The sequence below is a fragment of the Diceros bicornis genome, chromosome 13, assembly GCF_020826845.1.
Source record: "Diceros bicornis minor isolate mBicDic1 chromosome 13, mDicBic1.mat.cur, whole genome shotgun sequence".
Classification (NCBI taxonomy): domain Eukaryota; kingdom Metazoa; phylum Chordata; class Mammalia; order Perissodactyla; family Rhinocerotidae; genus Diceros; species Diceros bicornis.
The window spans coordinates 44361214-44388748 of record NC_080752.1 but is presented as its reverse complement, the minus strand read 5'-3'; the positions used below and the strand labels follow the sequence as shown (position 1 = coordinate 44388748).

Sequence of the window (27535 nt, the reverse complement as noted above, 5' to 3'; positions counted from 1 at the left end):
AAAGGACAGAAGCACGAAAGCTCGCTGGGCGGGGGAAGCGCGGGCACTTCCGGGGGGAGGGGCGAAGCCGGCGGCGGCGGAGGGCGGCCCAGGGCCCGCCACGGCGAGCTCGCGAGAGGACGTGCCGGGGCCCGGACGACCCCGCGCCGCCTGAGCCGCCAGTCGATCACCTGGCCCCGCCCCACGCCGGCGCGCCCGCGGGCAAGCCCCGCCCTCACCCTTGGCCGGGCGGGAAGCGAACGCGCGCTCCCTCCCGTTACCCTCCGCCTGCGGGAAGGGCGGGGGAGGCGGAGGCGCGCTCTCGCGGGCTGCGTGCTCGCGTACGTCGCCGGGATTCGGCTGCGTCCGTCCCGCCGCCCGCCCGTTGCCGCCGCCGCCGCCGCCGCCGCGCTCTCGCTTCGCCGGCCGCCGCCTAAGGGGGCTGGGGCCGGGCCAAGCCGCCGTCGCCGGGATGCCGCGGGTGTACATCGGTCGCCTGAGCTACCAGGCCCGGGAGCGCGATGTGGAGCGCTTCTTTAAGGGCTACGGGAAGATCCTGGAGGTGGATCTGAAGAACGGGTGAGGAGGGCGGAAGAGGCCGGCCGGGTGGGGACAGGGCCCCGGCGGCGGCGGGAAGGCCGCGGGGACGGGAGAGGGGCGCCTGCCCCGCGCGGAGCTGCACCGGCCTGCTCCGGCTCCGCCATAGTCGCGGCGCCTCGGGGGCGCGGGTAGGCCCGGTCCCCACTGCGCCTGCGCGGGTGGGGGTGGTGGAGGGATAATGGGAGCGGCGGGGAGGAACCGAGTGGGACGGGGAGGAGGAAAACCCGAGTGGGACGGGAGCTCCGGGCGGGAGGGCGCAGCCCCAGGGCGCCGAGGAGGCCGGGGTTTTCCTCCCCAGGCGCCGCGAGTGGGGCCTGGTTCGTCTCTGGCTAGAGACCGACCTTTCCCGCCCTGAGGGCAGCTGGAAATAAACAGGATTTCCTGCTCCCTTTTCCCCTCTTCCCTAGTCTAATGGATCAGTCGCCACACATCTTTCCCGGGGACAGGAACTCTGGAGGGAGGCCCTTTTTAGACTTGCCATGTGCCACCCTTTTTTGGGCGGGAGACTCCAGTTTGAGTAGTCTAGTGACAGTTTCGAAAGTATCGACTTGCCGAGCTGAAAGCCTTCACCGTTCCCGCTGCAAGGGTAAATTAAAGTCTTAAGTCGTTATCTTTGAGACTCCGTGCAGAGTTTCCATGCTGTGGTTTCCGTTCTTCAACTTGCCAACAAACTGCTTTGTCGTTGTAGAACTTGTTAGAGAATCGTCTGATATCTGCGTCGACTAGTTAATGAGACGGAGACTCACAGCTTGAAATTGCTAACTTACTGCCTCCGGGGGTCTGGGCTGTCGCTTGTATTCCTGATCTACTTTGGCAAAGCAGGGCCGGCAAGGGCTACGAGTTTGAGGGAAAACGAAACAGATGAGGAGTCAGGCCTGGCGAAGATATTCAACGGGGAGAACTGTGAAAACCGGGAAATGTTAGATAGGCCTTCAGAGACATGGATATAAAAATTAAAAGGAGTAGGAGGAACATTTAGGATGCTGAACTTTGGGTATTAGAGGAACTCTTGGCATATTTTTTTTTTAAAAAGACCGACTTTGCAACAGGTCTGATATGGCTGCCGTTTACTCCCCAGTATAATACTAGCAACTGACACTTGAGAATTTATGAAAGATGTTTAAGTTGCACATTTGAGAAAAATTGGCGGCTACCATATGCTCCAATTGTTGGTTGGGTTTAAAAAGTCGTTTCAAATTGACCATTAGGAAGAATCACCTTCTTAAGGAAAGTGTCCTCAAAGTGTTTGTTATGAATACTGATTTCTTCTAGAGTAAAAAGTTTGGAAAATTACTCATTTTGTACAAGGGAGCTTTCTGTTCTTAAGGAATTTACTAGATAAAGTGGGTTTTTTGTTGTTGTTGTAGTATATACCGTATATATCTGAGATATATCTGCGCGATCAAGTTGAAACTCCCAATTTTCTTCAGAGCCCAACTGAGTTGACAGAATAACTAAATTTTGTGAGAAAAGCATGGGTTTTAAAGCCAGACAGGCCTGGGTCAAATCCTAACTTCACCGCTTAACTATCTATGGTCAGGTAGCTTCTCTGATTCTAAGTTTTCTCATCCACAAGGAAAAGGAAGATTAGAGATAATAATTGTAAGGCATGTGGCTCATAGCTGTAAATGATAGCTATAATCAAAGGGATTTGACCCTAATCATTAGGAGACAGCTTGTGTTTGACAGCATGAAGCATATTTGGTAAGGTCTGTTTTCTAAGGTTACTCAAGTGATAGTGAGCGGGAAATGATGATGTTAATGGGACAACTGGTTAATGGAACAAATATGTTGATAACCCACCAGCAAGATGCCGGCTATTATGCTAAATGAATTGGGGAGGAGGCAGAAAAACAGTTCTGCTCTTGAGTAAATTGTTTATGGTTATAACATGTACACTTTGAGTTAAGAAATGCTTGCTCTCGCTTTAAACTCAAGTAAAACCCGGTAAAAGCCTTGTTTGAAATAAGGTTTGAAAAATGGATTGACTGAGGCTTGAAATGCAGAAAGAAGTGTCTGGGAATAGTGTACGTCATAACTGGTGATGAGGAGGTGGTCCAGTAAGGAACAATTTTGAAAAATAATAAACAATCTAGCTTGGATTGAGTCTCATGAAGTATCTAGAAATTTAACAACATAAACCAGAAACAAGTATAAGATTTTACACTAAACATTCAAAATCATGGATCAACCTGGGAAATGAGATAAGAGGAAGGACAGATCCTTCCAGGACCCTTAATACCTCGGTCTCTTTTGGGAAACTATTATTCTTACAGTTCTGCTGCCACACCATGATATGCATGGACTCTGTGAGTGCAAGTCCAGGTTGAAATGAGGAATAGGAAGTCATTTCAGGGATTTGAAGGCAGGTGTGACAATCACCAAATGGGCACACCTCCTGGCAGAGTTCAGGAATCATTGCAGAGGAAAATGACTTCCTGAGCAACAAACCAATGTATAGATGTATTTCAAGTAAGGATTGAATGAACTAGATGGCAGAAGTGCAAAGGAGTCTGAAAGGAAGGAGTGGATACAAAAGGAAAAGATGGCATAATTTAAGCTTATAGGCCTGGAAACTAAAAAGGATAGTAGATCTCCCTGAGAACCATTTTTGAACATATCTGGATTGTAATTATTAGTAATTGAAACTCAAAAGCAGATTTTGGATGGATAGGGCTTTGAAGAGTTGCTGAAGAGTTCAAATTGGTACAAGTGAGATATATCAGTAGATAGTAGATATGTTAAACTGAAGGATTATGAGTAAAGTTCAGAATTATGTAAATAGGCGTGAAGTACTTACTAGGATAATAGAAAGTTTACTGAATGAAGTAGCAGATGAGCTCTCCAAAGAAGACTTAGTGTCCAAGGGAGGATTTTATGGACCCTCTTGGTATTTGGAGAAGAGGTATGTATGCAGTAGTCCACTGCCTGCAATTTTATTGTAGCAGGCAGCCCTAATCTAGATGGCCTTTGTCTTAGAAAACTCCTAGAAAGATGGTTCAGTTTGGGACCACAAACATGATGTAGACCTCTTGGGACCACATAGACCACTCCAGATCCCCTGCATTCATACCGGCCACACTAACTCCAGCAAGAGCCTCTATGGGACCAGGAGGTCAAGAAAGCAACAATAATAGCAGCACCTGTTTATAGCCTTCCAACTCTATGGTAACTTTTGCTGCTTTTGATTATTTGTGAATTCCTTGGGCTTTCTTTTATATTAATAAATCACTTTTTTCATGTAAAGTATAAAAGGTTTTTTTTTTTTTTAATAATTTTATTTATTTATTTATTTATTCCCCCCAAAGCCCCAGTAGATAGTTGTATGTGATAGCTGTGCATCCCTCTAGTTGCTGTATGCAGGACGCGGCCTCAGCATGGCCGGAGAAGCCGTGCGTCGGTGCGCGCCCAGGATCCAAACCCGGGCCGCCAGCAGCGGAGTGCGCACACTTAACCGCTAAGCCAGGGGGCCAGCCCCTAAAAGGTTTTTTTTAATACAGTAGTTGCTCTTGCCACAAAATTTTGTGGTTTCAGTCACAGGTCTTTATAATCTTAATTTTTCCATATTTTAGTTAATAAATAAAACTCATCAGTCATATCCTAGGATTATTTTACTTGCCTAGTAGCTGGACAGATAAACCCCCAAATCATTGAGGGGTTTTTGGTTTTTAGTTGGTTAAAGGCATGAATTAAAACTCTCCAGGGAAACTTGGGTATAAGTTTCAGAACCTGTGTTTCATATTACAGTGAAATTGTGAATAGTCAGAATTTTCAAGGAAGGTCTAGTCTGTTTAATTAGATTTTCATGATATCTAAGTATTACCAGGAAGTTTTTGTTTTCAGCCTTGTTAAAAATTCCTTCAAGTAGAAGTTACCTTAGTTAATTTTTTGAATATGTTAGGACTCTCCAGGAGTCAAGTCATTGTTCTGTTTGTCCCTGATCACTGTAGGGCATTGTCTGGTCTTAGATACTGAGATGAATCTCTGCCAACCCCAGAACATACCCAGGGGTTTTATCTTTTGACTGAATCCTTGATGGGAGCTTGTTTTTTTCTCGTCTTTTCTTTTAAAAGGGCAATAAAGGAAATATAATTAGTTTAATGTTCCAAGTTATTGGTTTCTGGTTAATTGAACTGTTAGTTTATTCTTAATCATGTGAGAAATTACCTTCACCTACCACCAAATAGCAGATAAATGCTTTATCATTTTTATGGTAATGCAACAACTGATGAGTGACTGAAATGACTCTCCCTTTGAGGACCCCACCACCTTTTTGTTCATGGGCAGTTCTGCCCTCAAAAATAATGTCACGTTTGAATTCACACAAACCAAGGCTTTGAATCTGTGTTAAGAAAAGTAAGGCATTTGGTTCTGGGTTAATTTTATTATTATCTAAGAAGAGATTAAAACATAGTTTTGTTTAAAGGAGCATTTGAACAACTCTGTTTATGCATAGTTAAAGACCCATTAATTCATATAACATTTCAAAATAGCATGTATTTATTTCTGATTATAAAAATTTTCCATATTTATTTTTAAATTTTTTTAAATATAGAGGAAATAAAATCATCCAAAGATGACACTGTCTGCATTTTGAGACTTTGCCTTTTTGTATACACACACACAGGCGTGTGCACATGCACTTCTTATGCCTCCTCCCCTTTGTACAAACTTGAGATCATACTGTACATTCTATTTTGTAACCTTTCTGTTTCTACCTAACAACCTGCTCCTTTTCCTTTGTCTTTAAGTGTTCTACTACCTGATTCTTAATGGCTATGTAGTATTCCTGTATGTAAATGCCATTTAATGTATGTAATTAAAACCATGTTGCAAGACATTTAGGTCATCTTTAGTTTTTTGCATTTATAACACTGTGATGAATATCCTTTCTGTAAATCTTGGTGGATATTTCTAGATATTACCTTAGGGCAGATTCCTGAAAGTGGACTTTTGGTGTCAAAGTACATACATGTTTTTAAGGCTTTTGCTACCTATTGGTTTCCATTAGTCTCTAGACAAATAGAGACAAATATTTATTTTTATTTTTCACCTGCCATGTTTGAGTTCCTATTTTTCTGAACTCTCAGCTACCCTTTATTACATTTTTTTAATATTACAAGTTTTTAATTAGCATGTTTAAAATTATATATGAGGAAGTTATCTTGTAGCCTTTAAGGCTTATCTTTTTAGCCTACTAAGCATAAGAGATTCAAGAACTTTTTTAAAAAATAACTTGGGGCCGGCCCCATGGCTTAGCAGTTAAGTGCACGCGCTCCGCTACTGGCGGCCCGGGTTCGGAACCCGGGCGTGCACCGACGCACTGCTTCTCCCGCCATGCTGAGGCCGCATCCCACATACAGCAACTAGAAGGATGTGCAACTATGACATACAACTATCTACTGGGGCTTTGGGGGGGAAAAAAAAGGAGGAGGATTGGCAATAGATGTTAGCTCAGAGCCGGTCTTCCTCAGCAAAAAAGAGGAGGATTAGCATGGATGTTAGCTCAGGGCTGATCTTCCTCACAAAAAAAATAATAATAATAACTTTTTGACTGATTAGAAAGTAAATATAGGTTCATTATAGATAATTTAGACAACACTAAAAACGTAAAGTAGAAGTATCAAGAATCCTTTTAACATAGGCAAGGTCTTATGTGCCATTTTATGTGCCACTTTTTCTACTTAATTTATCTCATGTATTTTTTGCTATTACATTAAAATCTTTTTCATACACATCATTTTAATGGCTGCATAAAATCCGCTGTATCATGATTTACCTATCCGTTCCTCCCAGGTTGTCTCTAAATTCTTGCTGTTAAAAATAACCCTGTGATGGATATCACGTGCATAAAACTTTGTTTGCATTCTTATCATTCCTTAGGACAGATTCTATGAAGTAAAATTCATGTGTCACAGCAGGAGTGAATATGTTCAAGGCTCTCAATGCATATAGCCAGATACCTTTCAGGAGAGCCGCTCCACTTAACCTACACTGTACCCGCCCTGTGTGAGCATGCCTGTCATGGCAGCCTTACCAGCCTGGAGCATCTCTATTGTTGAAAAGCTTTGCTAATTTAACAGGTGGAAATGGTCTCGTGTTTTAACAAAGAACTTTTTCTCAAACCAGTAAGAAATAATGAGAAATAGGACTATGGGTTAAGTAGCTTTCTATCGTTGTTTTATTAGTAGTATAACTATTACAAATGTGACCAAGTTGTTTTTGTACCAAAGTCTCTTACTGAAGTCAACCTACCTCAAAATATTTTAAGTATGTTACTTTTTTTTTCCTAAGACATAGGTAATTTGTAAAATTTCTGTCATTTTGAAAAATCAGTGATTGCCAAGAGACAATAGCATACTGCAATTTTGAGGAAATGTTACTAGCATAAATTGCCCTGACTTGAGACTTCCATTCTTTGGTCCAGGTTTCCTAGTCAGTTTGTGATTGAATAAACATTATCTGTGATTATTGGGCCAAGTCATTTTAAACCCCTGTTCCTCAGTTTAATGTCTTGCTGCTGCCTTCCTCATTGAGGTATTGTATGAATAAAAGGGCCATATGAAGTATTTGCTGCTTCTTAAAAGATAAGCACAGGATGTAGACTAGATAAAGTGTGGTTTGGGTTCCCAGTATTTTCGGATGCTTCCAGGTAATCTAACTAGAAAATTGTACTTTGAGCTCCTCAGAAGAAAGGTCCTCCAAGCATTTGAGAATACTGTTGGGGGATGGTATTTAGAGATTTGTAAACTAACACTGAAATTTTAAAACTTTAGAAAATATTGACAGTGTGCATTTGTATGATTTGTTTTTCAACTGAGTATATCAAACTGGTGTTGTCTCTAGTTTGTACTGATGGGGAAGCTGAGGCATGGGGAGATTGAGTGACTGGCCCAAGGTTACAAAATGAGTTATTGCCAATTCTGGAAACTGAAGGTCTTTGTTACTCACATGCCAGATATAGCATGGGCAGGGTCAGTCAAAGCTTCTCTCATGCTGTTTCCTTCCAGAGGGTTCAGTGTTATCCTTTTGGGACTTGCCTCCAAGGGTGAGAAGGTAGTTCAGGTTCCACAGCCTGTTCAGTCCTTAGTCTTTTTTTTTTTTTTTTTTAATTTTTTTTTTAATTTGTTTATTTTTTTCCCCCCAAAGCCCCAGTAGATAGTTGTTTGTCATAGCTGCACATCCTTCTAGTTGCTGTATGTGGGACGCGGTCTCAGCATGGCCGGATAAGCGGTGCTCGGTGCGCGCCCGGGATCCGCACCCGGGCCGCCAGCGGCGGAGTGCGCGCACTTAACCGCTAAGCCACGGGGCCGGCCCAGTCCTTAGTCTTTCTGCAGAGGCTTCCAACAAACTGACAGGTTACTGCCAAAAGTGAGACAGGTGGTACTTTTTATGATGTTGGCCCTGGATGGAGGCTGCTAGCGATTCTCCTCCTCAGGCTGCTCTGAAGAGCTGTAAGGTAGTGTCAGCTTTGTCATGGCTGACCATGTAGGGGTAGGATTGGTGCAAGTAAATGATCTCTGTCCTGATATCATTGCTAGGACTGTCTGGTCTTGGAGTACCCTGAGAGGTGAGGGATCAGATTGTGCTCTGAATGTACATGCCCATAATTTGAGGAATTGCCCTACATGACCTTTCTTGTGTGTTGAGATGAAAATCTAGAGGTCTCTGAACTGCAAATGATTCCTAAAGAAGCACTTAAAGGATACTTGCTATCCCTCTGCCAGGTCCCCCAACCATGTCTTTAGGCCTGGATACCAGAATGGGGTGGGGGGGTGCTTTGTAAATAGAGACCTCCAAGATCTGGAGAAAGGGTGAGACTGAAGGAGGGAGGTTTGAATTCAGCCTTCAGGAATGAAAGAAGCAAGTAGGAGGCTCAGGCACAGGAGTCAGGAACCACAGACCAGAAGCACTGACTTTGAGAAAACTTATCTCACGTGGATGAAATGAAGCTATTGATTAATGTTAAAAGAATTTGAATAATTCGTTAAAATATTAAATGGCCAATTTCAAGGGAAAGGCATCCCCAAGAAATAGCATAAAGAGTGGCATCTTTAACCAAAAATAAAAATGAAAAAGAAACTGACTGCAGCCCAGGGACTGTGGGGCGGTTATGAGGGACTTGAACAGCCAAGATGGTCCCAGAGGCATAACCTCTAAAAGGCTTTAACACCTGTCACCCCACTGGTAGTGTCATTTTGGAGGTAAGTACAAACTGGTTTTGTTTTGTAGCTTTGGTGTGGAATCAGGTAGTGCTGTCTGCTGAGTGTAAACCTTTATTTCATTAAGTACAAGTAACAATTAGATTATAGTAATTCTATCTTATGTCCCAAGAGTTTTATTCCAAATTGGTGATATGACTTTCATCTCTTGAGTTTTTTTAAATTGTTTTTAATTTGTGATTGAGTCTTCATGAACTTTACTGTGTCATCAGGGAATAGTTGACCCTCTTTTCTTGTGAGACCTTTTAATTTCATTTACCCTTAATGTTGGTAAGTGTCAGAAAATTGAAATGGACACAGGCATGATTGTTTGTGACCTTTAAGAAAAGCAACCATCTTGACTTTCAGATGTCAAAATGATACACTTAGTTATGACAGGGAGGTTATGGTGTGATAGTTTGATCCACAAACTATTTGCAACTATATTGCTTTCGGAGGATAGTCCTATTTTGTAGGGTAGAAATATGATGGCAGCCTAGTAAAAGTGAAATAGCTTAGCAACCTTACAAACAAATGGGCAGATAGGCCCATAGAACGGTTACAGAGTAAGACTAAATTTGAATGTGATACAAATTCCTCTCTACCTCCTACTATTCTGAAGGAATTTTATTTTATCACTTAGTTTTTAGGATAATGATTTTTTCTATTCTATTTTCCTCACCCCAATATGTGAATATTCCTTTAGAGATGGGCTGGTATTTTCTTAATGATTTGTTACCTTTCTCTGTTTTCCTAGACAGGTGTTAAAATGTTGATAGTTAATTTATAGGTTTGCTTCCATTAGTAGCTTAGAGAATAAATGTTCACAACTTATTAATATTAGTACACATCAGATAGAGAAATGGTATTTCCTGCCATTTAATGTTTCTCATAAGATGCTAATATTCATGTGGGCATTTGTCTTCCTCAGCACATAATTTGATGAAACTGATTTTCTGTGCTCCTGGAACTTGTGTTTCTCAAACTTTGTTTGCTCTTATGGACCACTTCTTTCCATGGGTGTATAGGAGGCAGTAGAACATGGTGATGGGATGTTAATTTTAAGTTAGGATTTGAAGCATCCCAGGTGTTGGGTAGCCTTGGCAAGTTACTTATCTGCTCTAAGTCTTAGTTTCTTCATCTGTGAGATGACAGTAAACCTCAGAGTTGTGAGAGTTATTGCAAAGGAATTTGAAGAAGGAAAGAATCGTAGTGGGCTGGAGTAGTCATGTTAATAGTAGTTTGGAATTAGATTTTAAATGCTCATCATCTGCAAAGTACTTTTCTCGTTGCTGCTATAATCCTTGTATAATTGGAAGTCTGTAAACCTTATAGTATTCTTTGATTTCTGGTCCATTTTTTTTCCCCCACCATTCATGCTTATATTTTTTGTCCTAGTCACCATTCCTTACAAAACCAATTAAATGCATTCTTAAATACATAATATTGTCGATATCCATTCATATCTACCACCTCTAGGCTCAACTCCCTATCATCTCTATGGTAGTCTAATTTTTCTGAGCCTTAAAACCAAAGACAGATTCCAGGGGTTGGTATGGGACCTCCAGAATGGGGATTGCACAGAATAATCTTATTTTTCCTCTATTCTTCTAGTCTGTTATGTTGTGAACCCACACATGTTTTCGGAAGGACCAGATGGCTGACACTGGCTAATGGGAACCAAAAGACAAGAGTGAAAGTAACCTGGTTGTCACATATCCCAAGCTTAGAGGTGCTTCACCCTGCCCCAAGATCAATTTATATTTTCTCTGGAGACTTGAGCCCACTATGTCAGAAAACTTTAGTACTGCCTGGTTCCTCTGAGGTTAGATTATCAAGTCAGCAGCAGCATTTGTTGAATGAAAAGAGTTGTACTCAGGACTGTGGGAGAGAAGAAGCATCTGCCTTTACAAAAGCAGTGTAAGCTTGTGGTTAAGAGCTTGGGTTTTGGAGTCAGATGGAACTGGGTTCAAATTCAGCTATACCACTTAAAAGCTCCTTGACAATGAGCAAGTTGCTTAGCCTCTCCAAGCCTCAGTCTTCTCATTTGTAAAATGGGAATAATAATAATAGTACACTCTTCACATATGATATGGGGAATGATGAAACATTATGGATAATTATTTACCATGTGCTAGGCACTATGCTAAATATTAGCCTTTGTTATTATTATTAAAGAGCTGATAATCAAATGAGGATAAAGAAAAAAGAACAAGGCTTGAAAGGCCACAAAAACATTGACATCTAAAACATAAAATTGAATAGAAGTGCTTAAGCTAAAAAAAATGCTAAAATGATTGGAGTCAGGCAAGTTTCTGCGACTTCATGAAAGAGATGATTCTCGAGTATATGGAAGAAGATTGATATGGTTCACCTTGTGCAGTCAAGTCATCCCAGGTTTAGGGAGTGACATAAACGAAGATATTTAGGAGTCATAGACCTCTGAGCAAAAGAATGACAGAGGCAGCTGACTTTCCCTGCTACATGTAAAGAGACAAGGTGATTAAATAAAAATAGCCATATCCTGGAATTCAGTAAACTGATCAAACAGGAAGAGACAGCGCTGAGCCCAGCGGAGTGAGAAAACTGTAGAACTAGACTGGGCAATGAGAGAGGAATAGTCAAAGGTGATTACAAGGTTGTTGGGAGTGAATTAGACGGTCAGGGATCCAGAAGAGAGAAATCATGAGGTAGGTTTTCTTCTTTGAAGGTGGGGAAAGATCAAGTGCAGACTGAGCTGTGGCCAACGTTTGCAGACCAGGAATCCATACTAGCTCTAATCAGAGAGCTCTTGGTGTGCGGGAACTGCCAGTTTGCCGACGTGAAAAGAGCCCCAGACTGGGTACTGGTGAGCCCTGGAGTCGCACCCCAGCTCTGCCACTCAGTGAGCACGGGTAAGTCATCCACCTTCTCCGGGTGGCCTTGATGGCCCTCCCTCCTCTGAGGCTAAAGAAAGAGACGCCAGAATGCCCAGAGCAGCCTCCTTCCTGTCTCAGGATAGGAAAGGATCTCAGCAACCTACTTCATGTGGTAGGAGCTCCTAGTTGTGGGTTATAAACAACCCTCTGTTACCGGGAAAGTCAAATTACAACCATAATCAGTTACCCAGAGCAGTGACTGGGACATTGGTTAATTCTGCTTTGAGGGCCTGGCCACTGCTTCCCTGGAATGTTGCAGACCTTTGGCATCGGGAGCAGTTATAGTTTTCACTCGCAAGCTTTTCTCTGAGTTGGCCTCACATGAGCACTAGAGAGTTGGTTGCAGAAGTATCTTTCTGCAGTTTTCCAAGCACTTGATGCAGACAGCAGAATTACTGGTTTTTATTACTATCCTGTCCTAACTTTTTTCACCTCATAACACCAAGATGGCTGAAGCATAGGACCGACACTGAGTACTTTGAAAGAAAGCTGTTTGATTCCTGTTCACTGAATGCCATTTCTTTCAGGGTAGATTTAAGGGCTCTGCCCTTAAAGTACAGTGCTATTAACCCTAATTTGAGGGTTCAAGCCAGCCCATGGGTTAACTTCAACAGATGAAAATTTTTCCTTGGCTACAGCAACATCCCTAATCCTGACCATCCATGGAGAGGTTCGGTTCTTACAAGGAAAATGAGTGAATGTGGGAATGGCTCACCACATTGGGAAAACAAAACTCACATCCTGCTGATGGTTGGCTGAGGACTGTCATGTCCACATTCAAAGAAAAGCATGTGGCACAGTTTTAGGACAAAGGTGAGCAGAGATCCACTGTGGAAAGGGGCAAATTTTTCTTATAGAGAGAACATCCAAGGCCTGCCCCTCGGTAAGCAGTGTTGGTGGGTGACCACAGGCACACGCATGGAGGCTTGCTTTCCCTTGCTCCTGTATCCACCCCCCATCCGTTAGCTGGTATTAGACACCCCCTTAGCCACGCCCTGCCCAGTTAGCGGTCCATCAGCATATCTCTGGAGCGAATCATGCTCGTAATTTTTCACAGATGACTTTTCTTCAGTCTCCCTGTTCAGTGAAGGTGTTTGGAAGATAGAAGATGTTTGGAATGACCCTAAGCCATTCCAAAAGGAGTGAGGTAAACTACACATCCTCTTCGGTAGAGCAGAGTGGTATTTAGGACCATTGGTATGGGTTATTAGGATGAGGGAAAGCCTGTTTGGCAACAGCACAAGCTCAGATAATTCTTCTCGGGTGAAAAAGTGGGATTAACATTTCTAAAATCGAAGTCTTTGGAGTAGTTTAGTTTCAACAACGTGTTCTAGCATTTCAGAGTCCTGACTGATAGCCCGAGTAGTACATCAGGTGTTGCATGTGGAAGCCCCGAGCATTGCTCATGGCAGAAGAATAGACTAAAGTTCAGAACAACCTACGTAATTCAATGTGGCTTTTGTTTGTAGTGTCCAGGTACCTGTCTATACTTGGCAAGAATCTTGGTGCCCACTTTTTTTTAGGGAAAAAAGGACAGAAACTCCCCCTCATCGTTTTTTTGACTAAATTTGTCAAGATAAATCGTGACCCAGAGGAAAAGAGTTTGGGAAAAGGCAATGGCAGAGAAACATTGAAAGGAGTTTTTCTTTTAATTGAAAAGTATCGTACATTTAATAGTTTGGCCATGCTTTTTGTTCTTTGGCATAGGCATAGGCATAGGGGAGAAAGGTTGAAAGACGTGACATCTGGGAGTCAAGCAAAAGGTGGTATATTGGAGGGGTTTTCGGTTTTGGTTTTGGTTTTATCACCCTTGCTATAGAGGGATTTCTTAGTTTGTGTTAGATTCCTTCTCCTGAATGCCTTCATCTTCTTCATTCTCATACTAGAAGTACTGAAAGATAGTTGTTTTTAATAGAGTAGAAGAGGAAGGGTGTCTGCAGCTAGAATTAAGAAATTTATGTGTTGGGTTGTGTTTGTGAGGCTTATTCACAGGTCACACGAGATAAATACACATATATACACAGGCCGACACATACAGTGTGTATACATGCATGTGTGTGTTTCATATCCCTCCTTACTTGGACAAAAATTCAAAAGGAGAGTACTTTTTGGGAGAAGAGATTAGTTTCAGGTTCTTCGCTACAAAGCACAAAGGGATGTTAAGATCAATTTAGAAAGATTCTCTGATGTTAGTTACCTGAGAGAGCTTTACTTTCTTGAAGGCAGTAAAATTTAATTCAGAGACAGTTAAAATGTTTGAATAAAACTAAAATTGAGACCCATACAATAGTATTTTTTTTTTTTTAATTTTTGGTGAGGAAGATTGGCCCTGAGCTAACATCCATGCCCATCTTCCTCCTCTTTATATGTGGGACCCCTGCCACAGCATGGCTTGATAAGTGCCTAGGTCTGTGCCTGGGATCCGAACCTGTGAACCCCGGGCCGCCGAAGCAGAGCACACGGACTTAACCACTATACCACCAGGCCGGCCCCCATACAATAGTATTTTAGATGATAAAAATTACAATTATCCCTGTCTGTCACTGTTATATATCTCTGGTGTTACCATATTGATTTAAATTATCCCATCGTTAAGCTAGAGGACGACTAATGTTAACATTTCTCTATCATGCTTGTGACAGGAGAAACCTTAGAGATATGTAGTATAGCTCCCTCATTTCACAGATGGGCTAAGACCCAGAGAAGTAAAATGATTTAAATTTGCTTTACAGAGTTGGTTTATAGCAGAACCAGGACTACAACCCAGGTTAGTTCATGCTGCTCCACTCTTAACAGTTACTAGTTTGAGTTCTGGAGTCATACCACAGGCTTTGAATGCCAGCTCTGCTATTTTATTATGCAACTTATTTAACACTGTGCCTCAGTTTCCTCATCTGTAAAATGGGGATAATAGTACCTTGCTCTTGAGTATTGTGAATATTAAGTCAGATAACATTGTCTAGTATATAGAGATTACTTAATAAATGTTAAGTAACGTTTTATTGTTATTGTCTAGTCTTCCTGCCTTATTTGGGGAACCCATTCACCCTACTTATTGAATAAAATACAGTTATTCTTTCAGTAAAGCAGATCTAAGTGAATAGTAATGTGGCAGAAGCAACCACACTGATGTGGTCTTTGCTGTGCTCTCGGAACAGGAGTCCCTGTCAGGTGTGGTCTTTGGTGCAGGAGGATGTTTGATTTAATCTTCCGGACCCACCCAGCATGCCAGTGGAAGAGAGAGGCGATAGTCTGGTGCCTGATTTAATCCTTGGACTGGACTTGGATGTTAAAATGTTCCAGAGAGATTTTGTGGGTTTTCACAGAGTAGTAGCCAAAATTTTTCTGTGAAATAAATTTGATCTCAAGTCAGCTATTTTAATAAGTAACTTGGATATCCCAAAAATGTGGCTACTAAGTGACCTGCTTGTTGGGACTTTTTAGATGTAAATATTAGGAAAGGACTGTAGGGGCCATTTTCCTCTAATTACACAAATTCGTCCCTACAACTCAGGGAGGAATTTTATTGGCAGGGTATGCCTTGCTTCATCCTCAGCTGCAAAGAAAGAGTGGTCTGTCTAAGCATTAATTTTTGTTTTTAAATAATTGTCTCTCCACTTACTAGATTGTCATTACTTTCCATCAAAGATCAGAATGAGTTCTGCATGTAAGCGTTGGAATAGAATGAGCATGCACAGGATGGTCTTGGAGTCGGGGAGAATGCATTGCCACATAGGTCTGACATAAGCATCACTTGTTATTAAAGGTTTGGCTTTTTATTGCAGATGATTTGCAGAGCTTAGGGTTTTGCATTCTCTGACCCTTGAGTAGTTGTAAACCCTAATTATTTTGAACAAAACTGTTTGGATGTTCCTGTGAATTATTTGTTTAATCTTCAGGAGTCAGTGTTGTTCTGACATCACATCAGATGAGTTAGGGTCATCGAATGGGGCCGAGGCAGTGTGTAACTCCTAGAGGGAAGCGGAGGCCACTTCATCATGTCCATGTTCAATGTTTTCTCTCATCCCTCTCTACTTGACATTAGGCTCTCATATGGTGCCAAGAGCAATGATGCTGTGGGCAGAGCAGACCTATGACCAATCTTAACAACTAAATTAAGGGAGGTGCTTTTGGGGGTGGGAAAGTATTTTATGTTCTATTGAGAAAGAAAAAAAATACAAAATAGTTAGATTTGATCTTTTTTATTTGCTTTTTTATTTAATTTTTTTCCTCTAAAAATGATAGTATAGCTTTCCCGATGACCCACTTAGAGTCCCGATGACTCTACTTAGGAGAGGAAAAAGCAGCTGCAATATATTATCTATTATAGATTTTTAGTGACTGTAAAGCACTTTCTAACATAGTAAGTCAATGATTTGGAGAGTTTACTTTGTCTAATGTGACATCATGTCCAAAATCATTCTTATTAAGCTACTTAGCAATTCCAGCCTATGGAAGCATGAAACCATGTTTTAAAGACTTCATAGCCCATAAATTGAGCCAGGTGGCTTCTGAATTGTGTTACTGCAGAACATTTCCCATTAAACAGCTGGGTGTGTCTGTTACATTTTTTTAATGGAGTTGAGAGTCAGTGACTCTTAAAGTTTGAATGCCACTTATGGACATTTCAGCATAAAAAACCCTCCAAAGTTGTTAGCTGTACATTGTGACCTTGAGAGACTTGTTTGAAAGGAACTCCTTAGTAAAGAAACAATTCTAAATTCTGAGTTCTCTTGCTTAACATGTTGCTGAGTACAGTATTACATGCTAAAGGAACTAGAATAGTTTTGGTCAGACTGGCTGAACTTCTGGCAAGTCTTGTAACTTGTTTTTAGTTCCAGTATGTTTAAACACAGAGGGACACTAGTCAGTGTTTGTCTGTCTACACAGCTTTGTTAGAGTTTAAAGACGTTGCTTGTAACTTTCTTTTTTGATTAAGTATGACCATGAAGATGGTTTTGGTTTTTAAATACGGGCAGTGGTACAGAGCTAGACTTTTCACAGCCGTGTTACACCAGACTAAAAGCTTATTGATAACATAGTTTATAGGGTGTTTGTTTAACCTTGCTTATAAATATCTCACAAATTTTGCACTTTAGTTTTATAAGTTGTACTCTTTAACAGACATTAATAGGAATTTGGGCGGGGGGTGTTTTCTTTCGGATATGTGTTAAACCACCAAACCTCTTTGCTGGGAAATTCCTAGCAATATGTACAGAAGTTTGCACAGTTGTGTATAGATTTTAGAGAATTCCAGCCTATCTAAAACTTCAAGGAAATGATTTGGAGTGTCCTTAGTAAGTGAATAGCTCTGAATTAATTTCACTGATAATTTCTAGAACAGTTAATTCACTTGTGACTAATTTGTTTAGGTAGAGGAACAGGAACTTTAAAAAGTTTTTTTTCTTTCACCGAGGAGATTTAAGGTTCTGTGATTTTTTTTTTTTTTTTCACCTGGTGTTTTATTCCAAACATGATTTTAACAGTTAAGACACAGTGCCTGAATGTAGGTTTATTGTTGTCTAAGATATCACTTTTGGGCTAAAACTAAAAAAGATGAGTTTTTATGTGATTTGGAAGAGCAGATATTCAATCTTGTAGAATTACATATTTTGATACCTTATACCAGGCATCCCTGTGAAGGTCTTTGCAGTTGCCACCCACTACTTAGGGAACAAAAGAAGTGATCTCTATATTCAGTGAGCCTCCTACTAGACAGACAGGAGTTTACCTTGAGAAGTCTCCCTGTCCTCTTTCAGTGCTGTTGGCACAAAGGAAAGTGGTTTCAGCTAAAGGGAAGAGAAAGCTGACCCTTAGTTTGCAAAACCCACCTAACTTTTGCTAAGCATGAACCTCATTGCTTTCTCTTTAATGTTAGTGAAGCTGGGTGTCAGAATGGTGCCAACCAGGATTTGGTTTGCTCTCTTCTAGATACGGGTTTGTGGAGTTTGATGATCTGCGTGATGCAGATGATGCCGTTTATGAACTGAATGGCAAAGACCTTTGTGGTGAGCGAGTAATTGTTGAGCATGCCCGAGGCCCACGTCGAGATGGCAGTTACGGTTCTGGACGCAGTAAGCATTTAAAGGGCATTTGTATCAATGACATGCCTTTGTTGTTAAATGTTAATTTTTTAAAGTAATTAATTAATGTTACATTGAAATGTATTGATATTTAAGCCATTTGTTTTATAAATTATGTATCTTTTTAAATGTAAAATTGCAAATATCTTTGATAATGTTTAATTTTTAATTAAATTAATGACATAACTTTCTTGTTTTAATACTTTATAAATATGTTTAATGATGTGTGTTTGTGTTGTTGTTTTTTTTTTCTCTGTAATGCAATTGTTTAACATAGATTTAACAAAGACCTCAATGTTTTAATTAAAAGAATCCTTTGAGGCTAAGATGACTGCCTGTTCCATTTGCTGACCTTGGGTTACCTTTCCATGCGTGGCTCTTTGAACCATTGTGGCCCTTGGCTGACCAAAAACAGGAAGCCATGTGACGACCGCAACCTTTCCCCATTAGACCTGGGTGGTGAGGATCCCAAGGGTTAGACACAGATGAGATTAAACTGAAATAGGTGCCTGAAAATCTTTTTTTCATATAAAATATTCACAAAAATTTTAATCACTGTGAGTAACACCAGTAACTGATTTAGTAATTTGGTTACTTATTTCTAAATTGTTAAATTGTTAATAGTTTTTAATTTATGCATGTTAATTTTAAATATAAATATTAATGAATATATATGCTTACAACTTTGTAAATTAAATTTTCATGTTTAGTTGATTGCTTGTTTGAAAAAATCTAGTTTAGAATTAAGGGTGGGGATGGAGTTAAAATATATGTGCTATTTGGGGTGGGGGTAAATGGTATACTTAAGGGGAATATATGCTGTATCATTTTTTCCTTTTCCTCCACTGAAGTAATCTTATCTATTTGAACCTTCCAAAGGTGGATATGGTTATAGAAGAAGTGGCCGAGATAAATATGGCCCTCCTACCCGCACAGAATACAGACTTATTGTGGAGAATTTGTCAAGTCGGTGCAGCTGGCAAGACCTAAAGGTTTGGGCCCCATTAAGCTTGTGGGATAAGGTTGGGCAGGAGTTAAGGCTGGGAAAGAAGTAATTTTATGCAGGTTACACAGAATGTAATAGTGTTATATGTTTGAAAGCTTTCCCAGAGCATTTGGAAATTCTCCAAATTAAAGGTTCCGTAGCGGTACAAAAGACATCAGAGTCTCACAACTGCTGTACGTTATGGAACCATCACTCTAAAAACAACTGACGGTATGTGAAATTTTCCTCTGTAGAGAATGTTATAGTGAGATGCCAGTGTACTTTCTCACCAATACAAGAAAAAGTTGCAACCACCAATGTTTCCTGCAACACTAGTTGTAATATACAAGTTTATGTCACCTTCTAGTGTAGATCTGCATTGGTGAGGATGACTATCTGACCTATGTTCTTTCGTAAGATTTATTTGTTTTTCATGGACTGATTATCTTGAAAGAGTTTTAATGTCAAAAATTAAGGTCCGTACTGTATTGACCATCCAGTGTACTGATCCCAGCTCATTTTTTTTTTACAGTGGTGTTGCTTTTTAATCTCAATAGGGAAGAAAAGCTTATTGAGTAGTATCTTAACCTGGGTGGTCTTTAGGAATACAAATGTAAAGGATATTCAGAGTTTCGTATCTCACTTCATTTTTAGTCCATCATTAAAACAAGTCATCTCTAGTAAAATGAGTGAGTGTATTTAGGTTCAGCAACAAGTAGTTAGGAATCCTTTACGTTCGTGTGGCTTATCAAAGCACTTTTATATCTTGTTTTCCTTTTTTTAATTTGCTCCCAACAGTGTTTAGATAACAAAGATGAGATCCAGGAAAGGTTAACTCACATGGTTGTTCTTAGCAAAAGTGCTGGGACTAGGAGTAAGCTGGCATTTTTTTCTAGTACATTGTGTCAGTTGTCAGCATGTCACAGGCCCTTACTGAGTGTCTGCCAGCAGGGTTGTGCTCACTGAAGGAAGGACTCCAGTATTCTAAGAGTTAATGGATGAACATTTTGGGTAGAAACTGGAAAAGCTTTCAAATTTTTGGTTAAAATGGAGCCTAGCCAACATCCCCAGTTGGTTTTATACTTCTGTACCTCTGGTAGTTTGACTCTTAGGAAAGGAGAGAAATAGAGCAAAGTCACGGCAGCCTTGAGAACAGGGCTCTGGAGCCCGCCTGCCTGGATTGAATCCCTGCTCTGCCTCTTATCAGTTACTTTACTTTGGCAAATTACTTTCCTCTTGTGCCTCATAATCCTCAACTATAAAATGGGCCTAATACTCATTTCTACTCAAGGTTTTTGTGAGAATTTAATACATTTGTATGTGTGTGTGTGAGGAAGATCAGCCCTGAGCTAACATCCGTGCCCATCTTCCTCCATTTTATATGGGACGCCGCCACAGCATGGCCTGACGAGTGGTGCATTGGTGCACACCTGGGATCCAAACCTGGGCCACCAGCAGCGGAGCACGCACACTTAACCACTGTGCCACAGAGCCAGCCGCCTTGAATACATTTTTATATAAAAAGCCTAGAGTGGCTTCTGGCACAATAAATGCTAGCTATTAATCAAGAAATACAAAAATAAAACAAATTTAAGGGATGTTGTTTTTAAAATGTGTAAATTCATAACATCCAATGATGATGGCATTGAGATGAAATTTATATAGTAGTATACCTCTGTTGGCATTGAGAATTGGTCGTTTCACCCTTGGTGTGGGGCAGTATTAAGACTTCAGGTTCTGAAGTCTGGCTGCTTATGTTCAGACCCCAGCTCATTCACTTACTACCTGAATGACCTTGAGCAGTTTTCTTAACATCTCTATATTTACTTCTCTCTTCTGTAAAATGGGGATAATGGTTGTATCTACCTTGTGTGGTTGTAATTAGGACTAAATTAATTAAATCATACCTATCATATAACAAACACTCAATATGTTAGCTGCTGTTATTATTAATTTGGAAGTATGGCAGTATAAAACAAAAGTGGTAACAACCAGAGTCATCACATATCTCGACTTGCCCAGGACGGTCCCAGTCTTGACATAACTTAATAGCATCCTCATTCACTCCCAGATGTATCCCAATTTGATTGATAAATTATATGGGCTCCCTGCCTTTTACCCAGAACCCCCCACTCCTGCAAATAATTCAGTTGAAGTAAAGAAATTTTTATATGAAGATGTTCATTGCTGGATTATGAATAATAGCAAAAGACTATATGTAACCTAAAAGTCCCAATAATTGGGAAATCCTCAGAAAACTGGGCACACTAATTATGAAGATTGTGTATATTAACACATGTAAACATTATATGATGCAGTAAGGAAAGAAATAGTATCAAATGGCATGTGTTCAGTGTTGTAACTTTGTGAAATGTGGAGAGGAAACCAATAACAAAAATGAACTGCTATTGAATATTCGTATATTCATGCCACGAATATATACTGAGTGTATATTATATATTAAAGAAATATGGGGAAATTGGCCATAAGTCCCTAAGTTTTAAATTTATCCAAATTGCATTTTATTTTCAAACACTAATCATATCACCTCTTATTTATATATCCCTTCCGTACTCTCCAGTATGTTAGTTGTGTTTTCTTGTTGGATTATATTAAGTCCTCAAAGAGAATGAGGATAGAGGCTTATAGTAGTGAAAGGACACAGTTGGTCACACCACTGTGAAGCCAGAGCTGGACAGTACTGGTCTGTTGCCTTTTTGTCTTGCATTTGTTTTGCAGGGATAATGTAACAACAATTTTAAAGAAAATTGAGGTGCTAATTTCATAATCTGTTTATGGATTTGTTTACATTTTACCTTAGATATTTGTCAATATCTATACATTTTCGAACAAGGATTTATAATAAAATGTAAAACACCTAATTTAAATGTAGTGACATGACTTTTATAAAGCCTCTATAAGTAAAGAACTTGCCACTATAAAATTTAGAAAATGATACGTAACTAAAAATTTTTATATCCACACATAACTATTTAAAGGAACAGTTAAATATTTATTTATTGTCTCTACCACCTATGTAATGTCTGATGCTTTAAAGAACCTCAGTAAGTGGCTGGTGTGTAGATGGAAATATTTAAGAGTAGACTTCATTCGGACAAAAGCTAGCGTTTCTTCCTAAAGGAAAGGAAAAACTTTCATTATGATGATTGTGTCAGATATTTTAGCAAAATGTGTCTTAACCTATTTGGGGATTTCTTTTTCTTTAGGATTATATGCGTCAGGCAGGAGAAGTGACCTATGCAGATGCTCACAAGGGTCGCAAAAATGAAGGGGTGATTGAATTTGTGTCTTATTCTGATATGAAAAGAGCTTTGGAAAAGTTAGATGGAACTGAAGTCAATGGCAGAAAAATCAGATTAGTTGAAGACAAGCCCGGTTCTAGGCGACGCCGGTCCTACTCCAGGAGCCGGAGTCACTCAAGGTACTGTTGATGTCTTTGTTGTGTTGGAGCTTGCGGTAAATTCATTAATGAACACATAGACAATCCATTTTCGTTCTCCTGTTGAATTCTAAGTACTATGGTTCTATCTGGTTCAATAACTCAGAACTTTGAACTGAACATTTATTTGTAAAACTCTTGAACTCTTATGTCATAAGTACAAATAGAAGTAAAGTCCTTTCTCTGAGGCAGGTCTCAGAGACCTTCTTTCACATTTCTTCTTGGGTCCCCCAGATCATACCCTTATTACGGGCAAACGTGGCCACTGGTCCCTTGGTCTTGGTTACTTTCTCAGATACTCCAGCTACACAGGAGTGGAGATTTTGCTTATTTGGCAGCTGTTCTGCAGATGGGCCAGGCACTTGTGAACAAGACAAATACAGTCCGTACCCTCATGGAACTCAGTCTAGTGGAGAAGACAGGCACTGAGCAGATCATTACCATGGTGATAAGTGTGTCAAAGGAAAGGTACACAGCACAGCCAGGCTGGAGAGCTGGCAAAGGCTTCCTGAAGGACATGTCAGGGAAGCTGAGCCCTAAAGGATAAGTTGGAGACCGTGGGCAGAGAGAGAGGATAAGTGCCTTTCCAGCAGAGAGAACAGCATATTTTGAAGGCCTGAGGGGAGGAAAGAGGGAAGCAGGAGGAGAGTGGCTTGAGATGAGGCAGAGACAGGCCAGATCCCACTGATCCAAGGCCAAGGAAAGGATTTAAGAGCATTGGGAACTCTTGAGAGACTTGTAAGCGTTTCAGATTTTGTTTTTTAATTTTTTGTTATGGAAAATTTCAAATATATAAAGCGTTAGAGAAAAGAGTTTCCTGAACCTGAGTCCCCTTCCACCTGTCGGCCGTCCAGCTTCGGTGCTTTTTATTTTGCCAGTCTTGCGGCATCACCCCTTCCTGCTGCACTGCTGCCAGGCAAGTCGGGATGTCCTGTCACTCCCCCTGCAGATACTTCAGTCTGTCTCTCTCACTTTTAAATAAAATCATGGTGCCACATCACAGCTAGCAAAATTGTTTTCACATTTCCCCAGTTGCCTCAAATATGTATTTTTGCAGTTGGTTGGTTCATATTAGGATCCCAGCTATGTCTACACACTGCAATCAGATGACGTGTCTCTTAATTTTCCTTTTAATCACTGGTATATCCCTCTTCATCCTCTTTTTTATTTTCCATGCATTTAGTTGTTGAAGACACGATTATCTGTTTTAAAGATTTTCCCATTGTTGGTTTGGTGACTGCATCCGTGTGGTGATGTTTATCACATTCCTTTATCCTGACCCCCATATTTCCTGTAAGCTTCTAGTTAGATGTTGAGGTGTTTAGAGTAAGGCCAGTGTTTTCACAGGTCCACTTCATGAGTAGTGCTTCGTACTTACTGCTTATGTGGTGTCTGCGTGTCCCACTTTGAATGACAGTGACATGCGTCAGTGTGTTGAGTTGTCAGTCTGAGCTGTCCCTTATAAAGTTCTGCACCAACATGTCACCTAATAGTTTTGGCATTTATTGATGATCATTATCTAGAGCCATTCATTAGTGGTTGCAAAATGACTTCCTAATTTTCTCATTCTTTCTGCATTTAAAGGCTATAATTCTATAAAAGATCATTTCCCTCATCCATTCTTTCGTTACCCTAAAATATTTTTACAGGAAATGCAAAATAAAAGCTTGATACTTGTATTTACCAACTTTCAGAATATTAAATGTGCCCTAGCAATTCCCAAAGGTGGTGATGAGTATGATTTTGAATGATTTTTGGATGTTATATATTTAATGTTTCATCTATTGCAGTCATAAATTTTTAATGCTCAAGTAATTGTTCTTTGGTCATTGGAACCCTATGAGCTTGGCTCCTGTATCTTCACAGTCTTTTGTTTTTGTTTGTTTTCTGTGTGAATGGGCTTTACTAAATATCTCCCTAGACTTTTTATTGTGATCATTTTCAAACATAAAAGTTGAAGTTCATTAACACCTGTATACCTCCTTCTAATTCAACAGTTGTGTTAGCATTTTGCCGCCTTCTGTCTCTCTCTCTCTCTATGTACACATGTATATTTATACACACACCCTATACATTTATTTTGTTGTAGCATTTGAAGGGAAGTTGTAGAAATTATGACACTTCACCCCTCAGTACTTCAGCATATGTCTCCAGAAATGAGGATAACCACACTTCTGTTTTCTAACCTAAGAACATTAACGGTGATTCCATGAAGTCATCTCATGCCCGGGCCATATTCAGATTTCCCCAATTGTTCCATGGATGTCTTTATAGCTGCATTTTTTCCTGAAAAATCCAGTGCAGTCATGCATTGCAAGGGGTTGTGAGGTCTCTTCAGTCTGAAGCAGCCCCTCCTACCCTCTTCCCCCCATGACATTTACTTTTCTTAGTTTTTTTTTTTTTTAAATACTATCCCACAGTCTGAATTTATCTCTTTCCTCTTAATATCATTGAACTTGTACTTTATCCCCTGAACTTCCTGTAAACTGGAAGTGAGGTCTAGAGAGATATGAATGAGATACAGGTTAAACATTTTTGGCAAGAGTCCTTTCATAGATGATTGTGCCCAGGAATCTTTGTAAGTTTCCCTCCTTCTGTCATGATGAGATGTTCTAGGCCCATCTTGTACACCTGGAATCAGTCATTTGCCCCAAGGAGGCCTGTTTGTTTTTGGAAATGATAAGGAAAGTCCACGTCTTGGCTTATTAAAGACTTTTTTTAAGCTTGGAGTGTGTCTTTAGAACAGCTAATCACAGTGAGGTAAATAGATAGATAAAGGGCCGGCCCCGTGGCTTAGCGGTTAAGTGCACGCGCTCCACTGCTGGCGGCCCGGGTTCGGATCCCGGTTGCGCACCGACACACCGCTTCTCTGACCGTGCTGAGGCCGCGTCCCACATACAGCAACTAGAAGGATGTGCAGCTATGACATACAACTATCTACTGGGGCTTTGGGGGAAAAAATAAATAAATAAATAAATAGATAAAGGGCAAAAGTGTATGCAAGAAGGCTGGTTAGGAGGCTGTTGTGGTACCAGGAGAGAGATGGTGGTGGCTTGCTTGGGGGGAGCAGCAGAGGTGGACAGACTGGAGAAGATTAAGAGGTAGAATCCTCAGTATATGAGAGGATGAGGGAGAGAGAGGAGTCAAGGATGGCTGTGGTTTCTGGTATGAGGAAGTGGGTAACTAACAGTGGCATCGGTGGAAATAAGGAAGGAACCCAGCAAAAGGAGCAGGTCTGGGGAAAGTGTGTTCAGGACTGGAGATGCTAAGAGTTTCAGGCAATCCAGCCAGGTGGAATGTTTACGGGTGACTGGATCTGTGGGCCTAGAGCACAGGGGAGAGTTCTGTTGTAACTTTGTGCCTGGACACAGCCAGTGCCCTACATATCTTTTGAATGAAAAAAATGTCTTAGTTGACTCTATTCAGCTAGGCTTTTGTCAGCAAATACTAAAAAAATATTTTCTCCCCCTAGGTCTCGCTCTCGAAGCAGACATTCTCGTAAGAGCAGAAGCCGGAGCGGCAGCAGCAAAAGCAGTCATTCTAAGAGTAGATCCCGATCCAGGTAGGTCTTCCTGGTATAAGTGAGGAGGTCGGCAGGGAACACTGTACCATTCCCACTTTGATTTTAATCATGTTACCCATCTTCCCTCACCCCGGTTTTTCCAGCTCTGGACTGGAATCATGGGGTTCAGAAAGCAGTCATTGGCCAGTGCAAGCCGCGTATTCAGTTGTGGGGCAAAAGCTCTACATCCCCTTGGTCTTTTCATCTCGTGATTACCATGAAGTCTCAGGTCGCATGTGACACAACGTCCCTGTGTCTCCTCAGGTCAGGCTCCCATTCCCGGAGCAAGAGCCGCAGCCGCAGCCAGAGCCGGAGCCGGAGCAAGAAGGAGAAAAGCAGGAGCCCCAGCAAGGATGACAAGAGCCGCAGCCGCAGCCGCAGCGCAGACAAGCGGCGCAGCAAGAGCAAAGAGCAAGCCGAAGAGAAGATCCAGAACAGCGACAACACCGGGAAATCGAAGAGCCGGAGTCCCAGCAGGCATAAAAGCAAGAGTAAAAGTAGAAGCAGGAGTCCAGAGAGGAGAGTGGAGGAGCAGAAGCGGGGCAGCGTGAGCCGGAGCCAGGAGAAGAGCCTGCACAGGAGCCGGAGCCGGAGCCAAGGAGGCAGCAGAAGCCGCAGCAGGAGTCGCAGCAAGAGCAAGGACAAGAGGAAGGGAAGGAAGAGAAGCAGGGAGGAGAGCCGCAGCCGCAGCCGCAGCCGCAGCCGCAGCAAGAGCGAGAGGAGCCGAAAACGGGGCAGCAAGCGAGACAGCAAGTCCGGCAGCAGCAAGAAGAAGAAGAAGGAAGACGCCGACCGCTCCCAGTCCAGATCGCCATCCCGCTCAGCATCAAAGGAGCGGGAACATGCCAAGCCCGAGTCCGGCCAGAGAGAAGGCCGAGGGGAGAGTGAGGATGCTGGCGCCACTCAGGAGACCCGGTCCAGGTCGAGGTCCAATTCCAAATCAAAACCAAACCTTCCATCAGAGTCGCGCTCCAGATCAAAGTCTGCTTCAAAAACCCGATCTCGGTCCAAGTCTAGATCCAGATCTGCATCCAGATCGCGCTCCCGGTCTAGGTCCAGGTCCCACTCAAGGTCCTAACTGGCTACGACCACAGCTGGAACTACCCGAGCAGTCTTTTGTACATGTTTGGTAGCCGTAGCACAAGTGATTGAAGTAGAACATGTCACTGCTGTACATTTTTAACTCCCCTAATGGTGTGTCTACAATTGTTAAATCTAAGTGCTTCCTCTCCGTAAAGCCTCCTGGCGCCAGGCCTTCCTGCTCGACTGAAAACAATCTTCTCTTTGAAAACCCCCTTTACTCATGGCCCACAGTAGAATACCCACAATGCCTTGCCTCTCAGGCCTGGCCTTTCCTACAGGGAGCTCAGCACCTGGGCGGCTGTAAGGCTGGAATGATGGCATAGGTAGGTATGGTGAGTTCAACCATTTTTGCCCTTGAATTGATGCCCTTTGATGTATGCCATTTAGTGAAAGTGCTAAGTCTAAGTTTCCTACCACTTTGGTTTCATATTTTTGGACTTAACAAAGTTGTGAATAGCACAGTCGAGGAAAATTGATACCTGCAGTAACCCATAGGAAATAAACTGTAGAGTTCCATATTCTGGTATTGTGATTATATTGTTTTATATTAAAAAAGAAAAGAAAAGAATTTTTTTTAATTTTATTTTTCCCCGTCTTGCAAAGTATAGTGACCCCTGTTTCCATTAAATTTGAATAAAGACTATTTTTGCTTGACAAAATTTCA

At 41.3% G+C, this 27535-nt stretch overlaps 1 protein-coding gene across 1 annotated transcript; it reads left to right on the top strand.

Annotated features, from left to right (window-relative positions):
* Positions 1-334: 334 nt before the first annotated feature.
* On the top strand, positions 335-27535 carry SRSF4 (serine and arginine rich splicing factor 4). The gene is made up of 6 exons (XM_058553469.1): positions 335-558; positions 17630-17772; positions 18661-18773; positions 21994-22208; positions 25699-25788; positions 26053-27535. The coding sequence occupies exons 1-6, from the start codon at positions 452-454 to the stop codon at positions 26864-26866; spliced, it is 1482 nt and encodes a 493-aa protein (XP_058409452.1). The 5' UTR covers positions 335-451; the 3' UTR covers positions 26867-27535.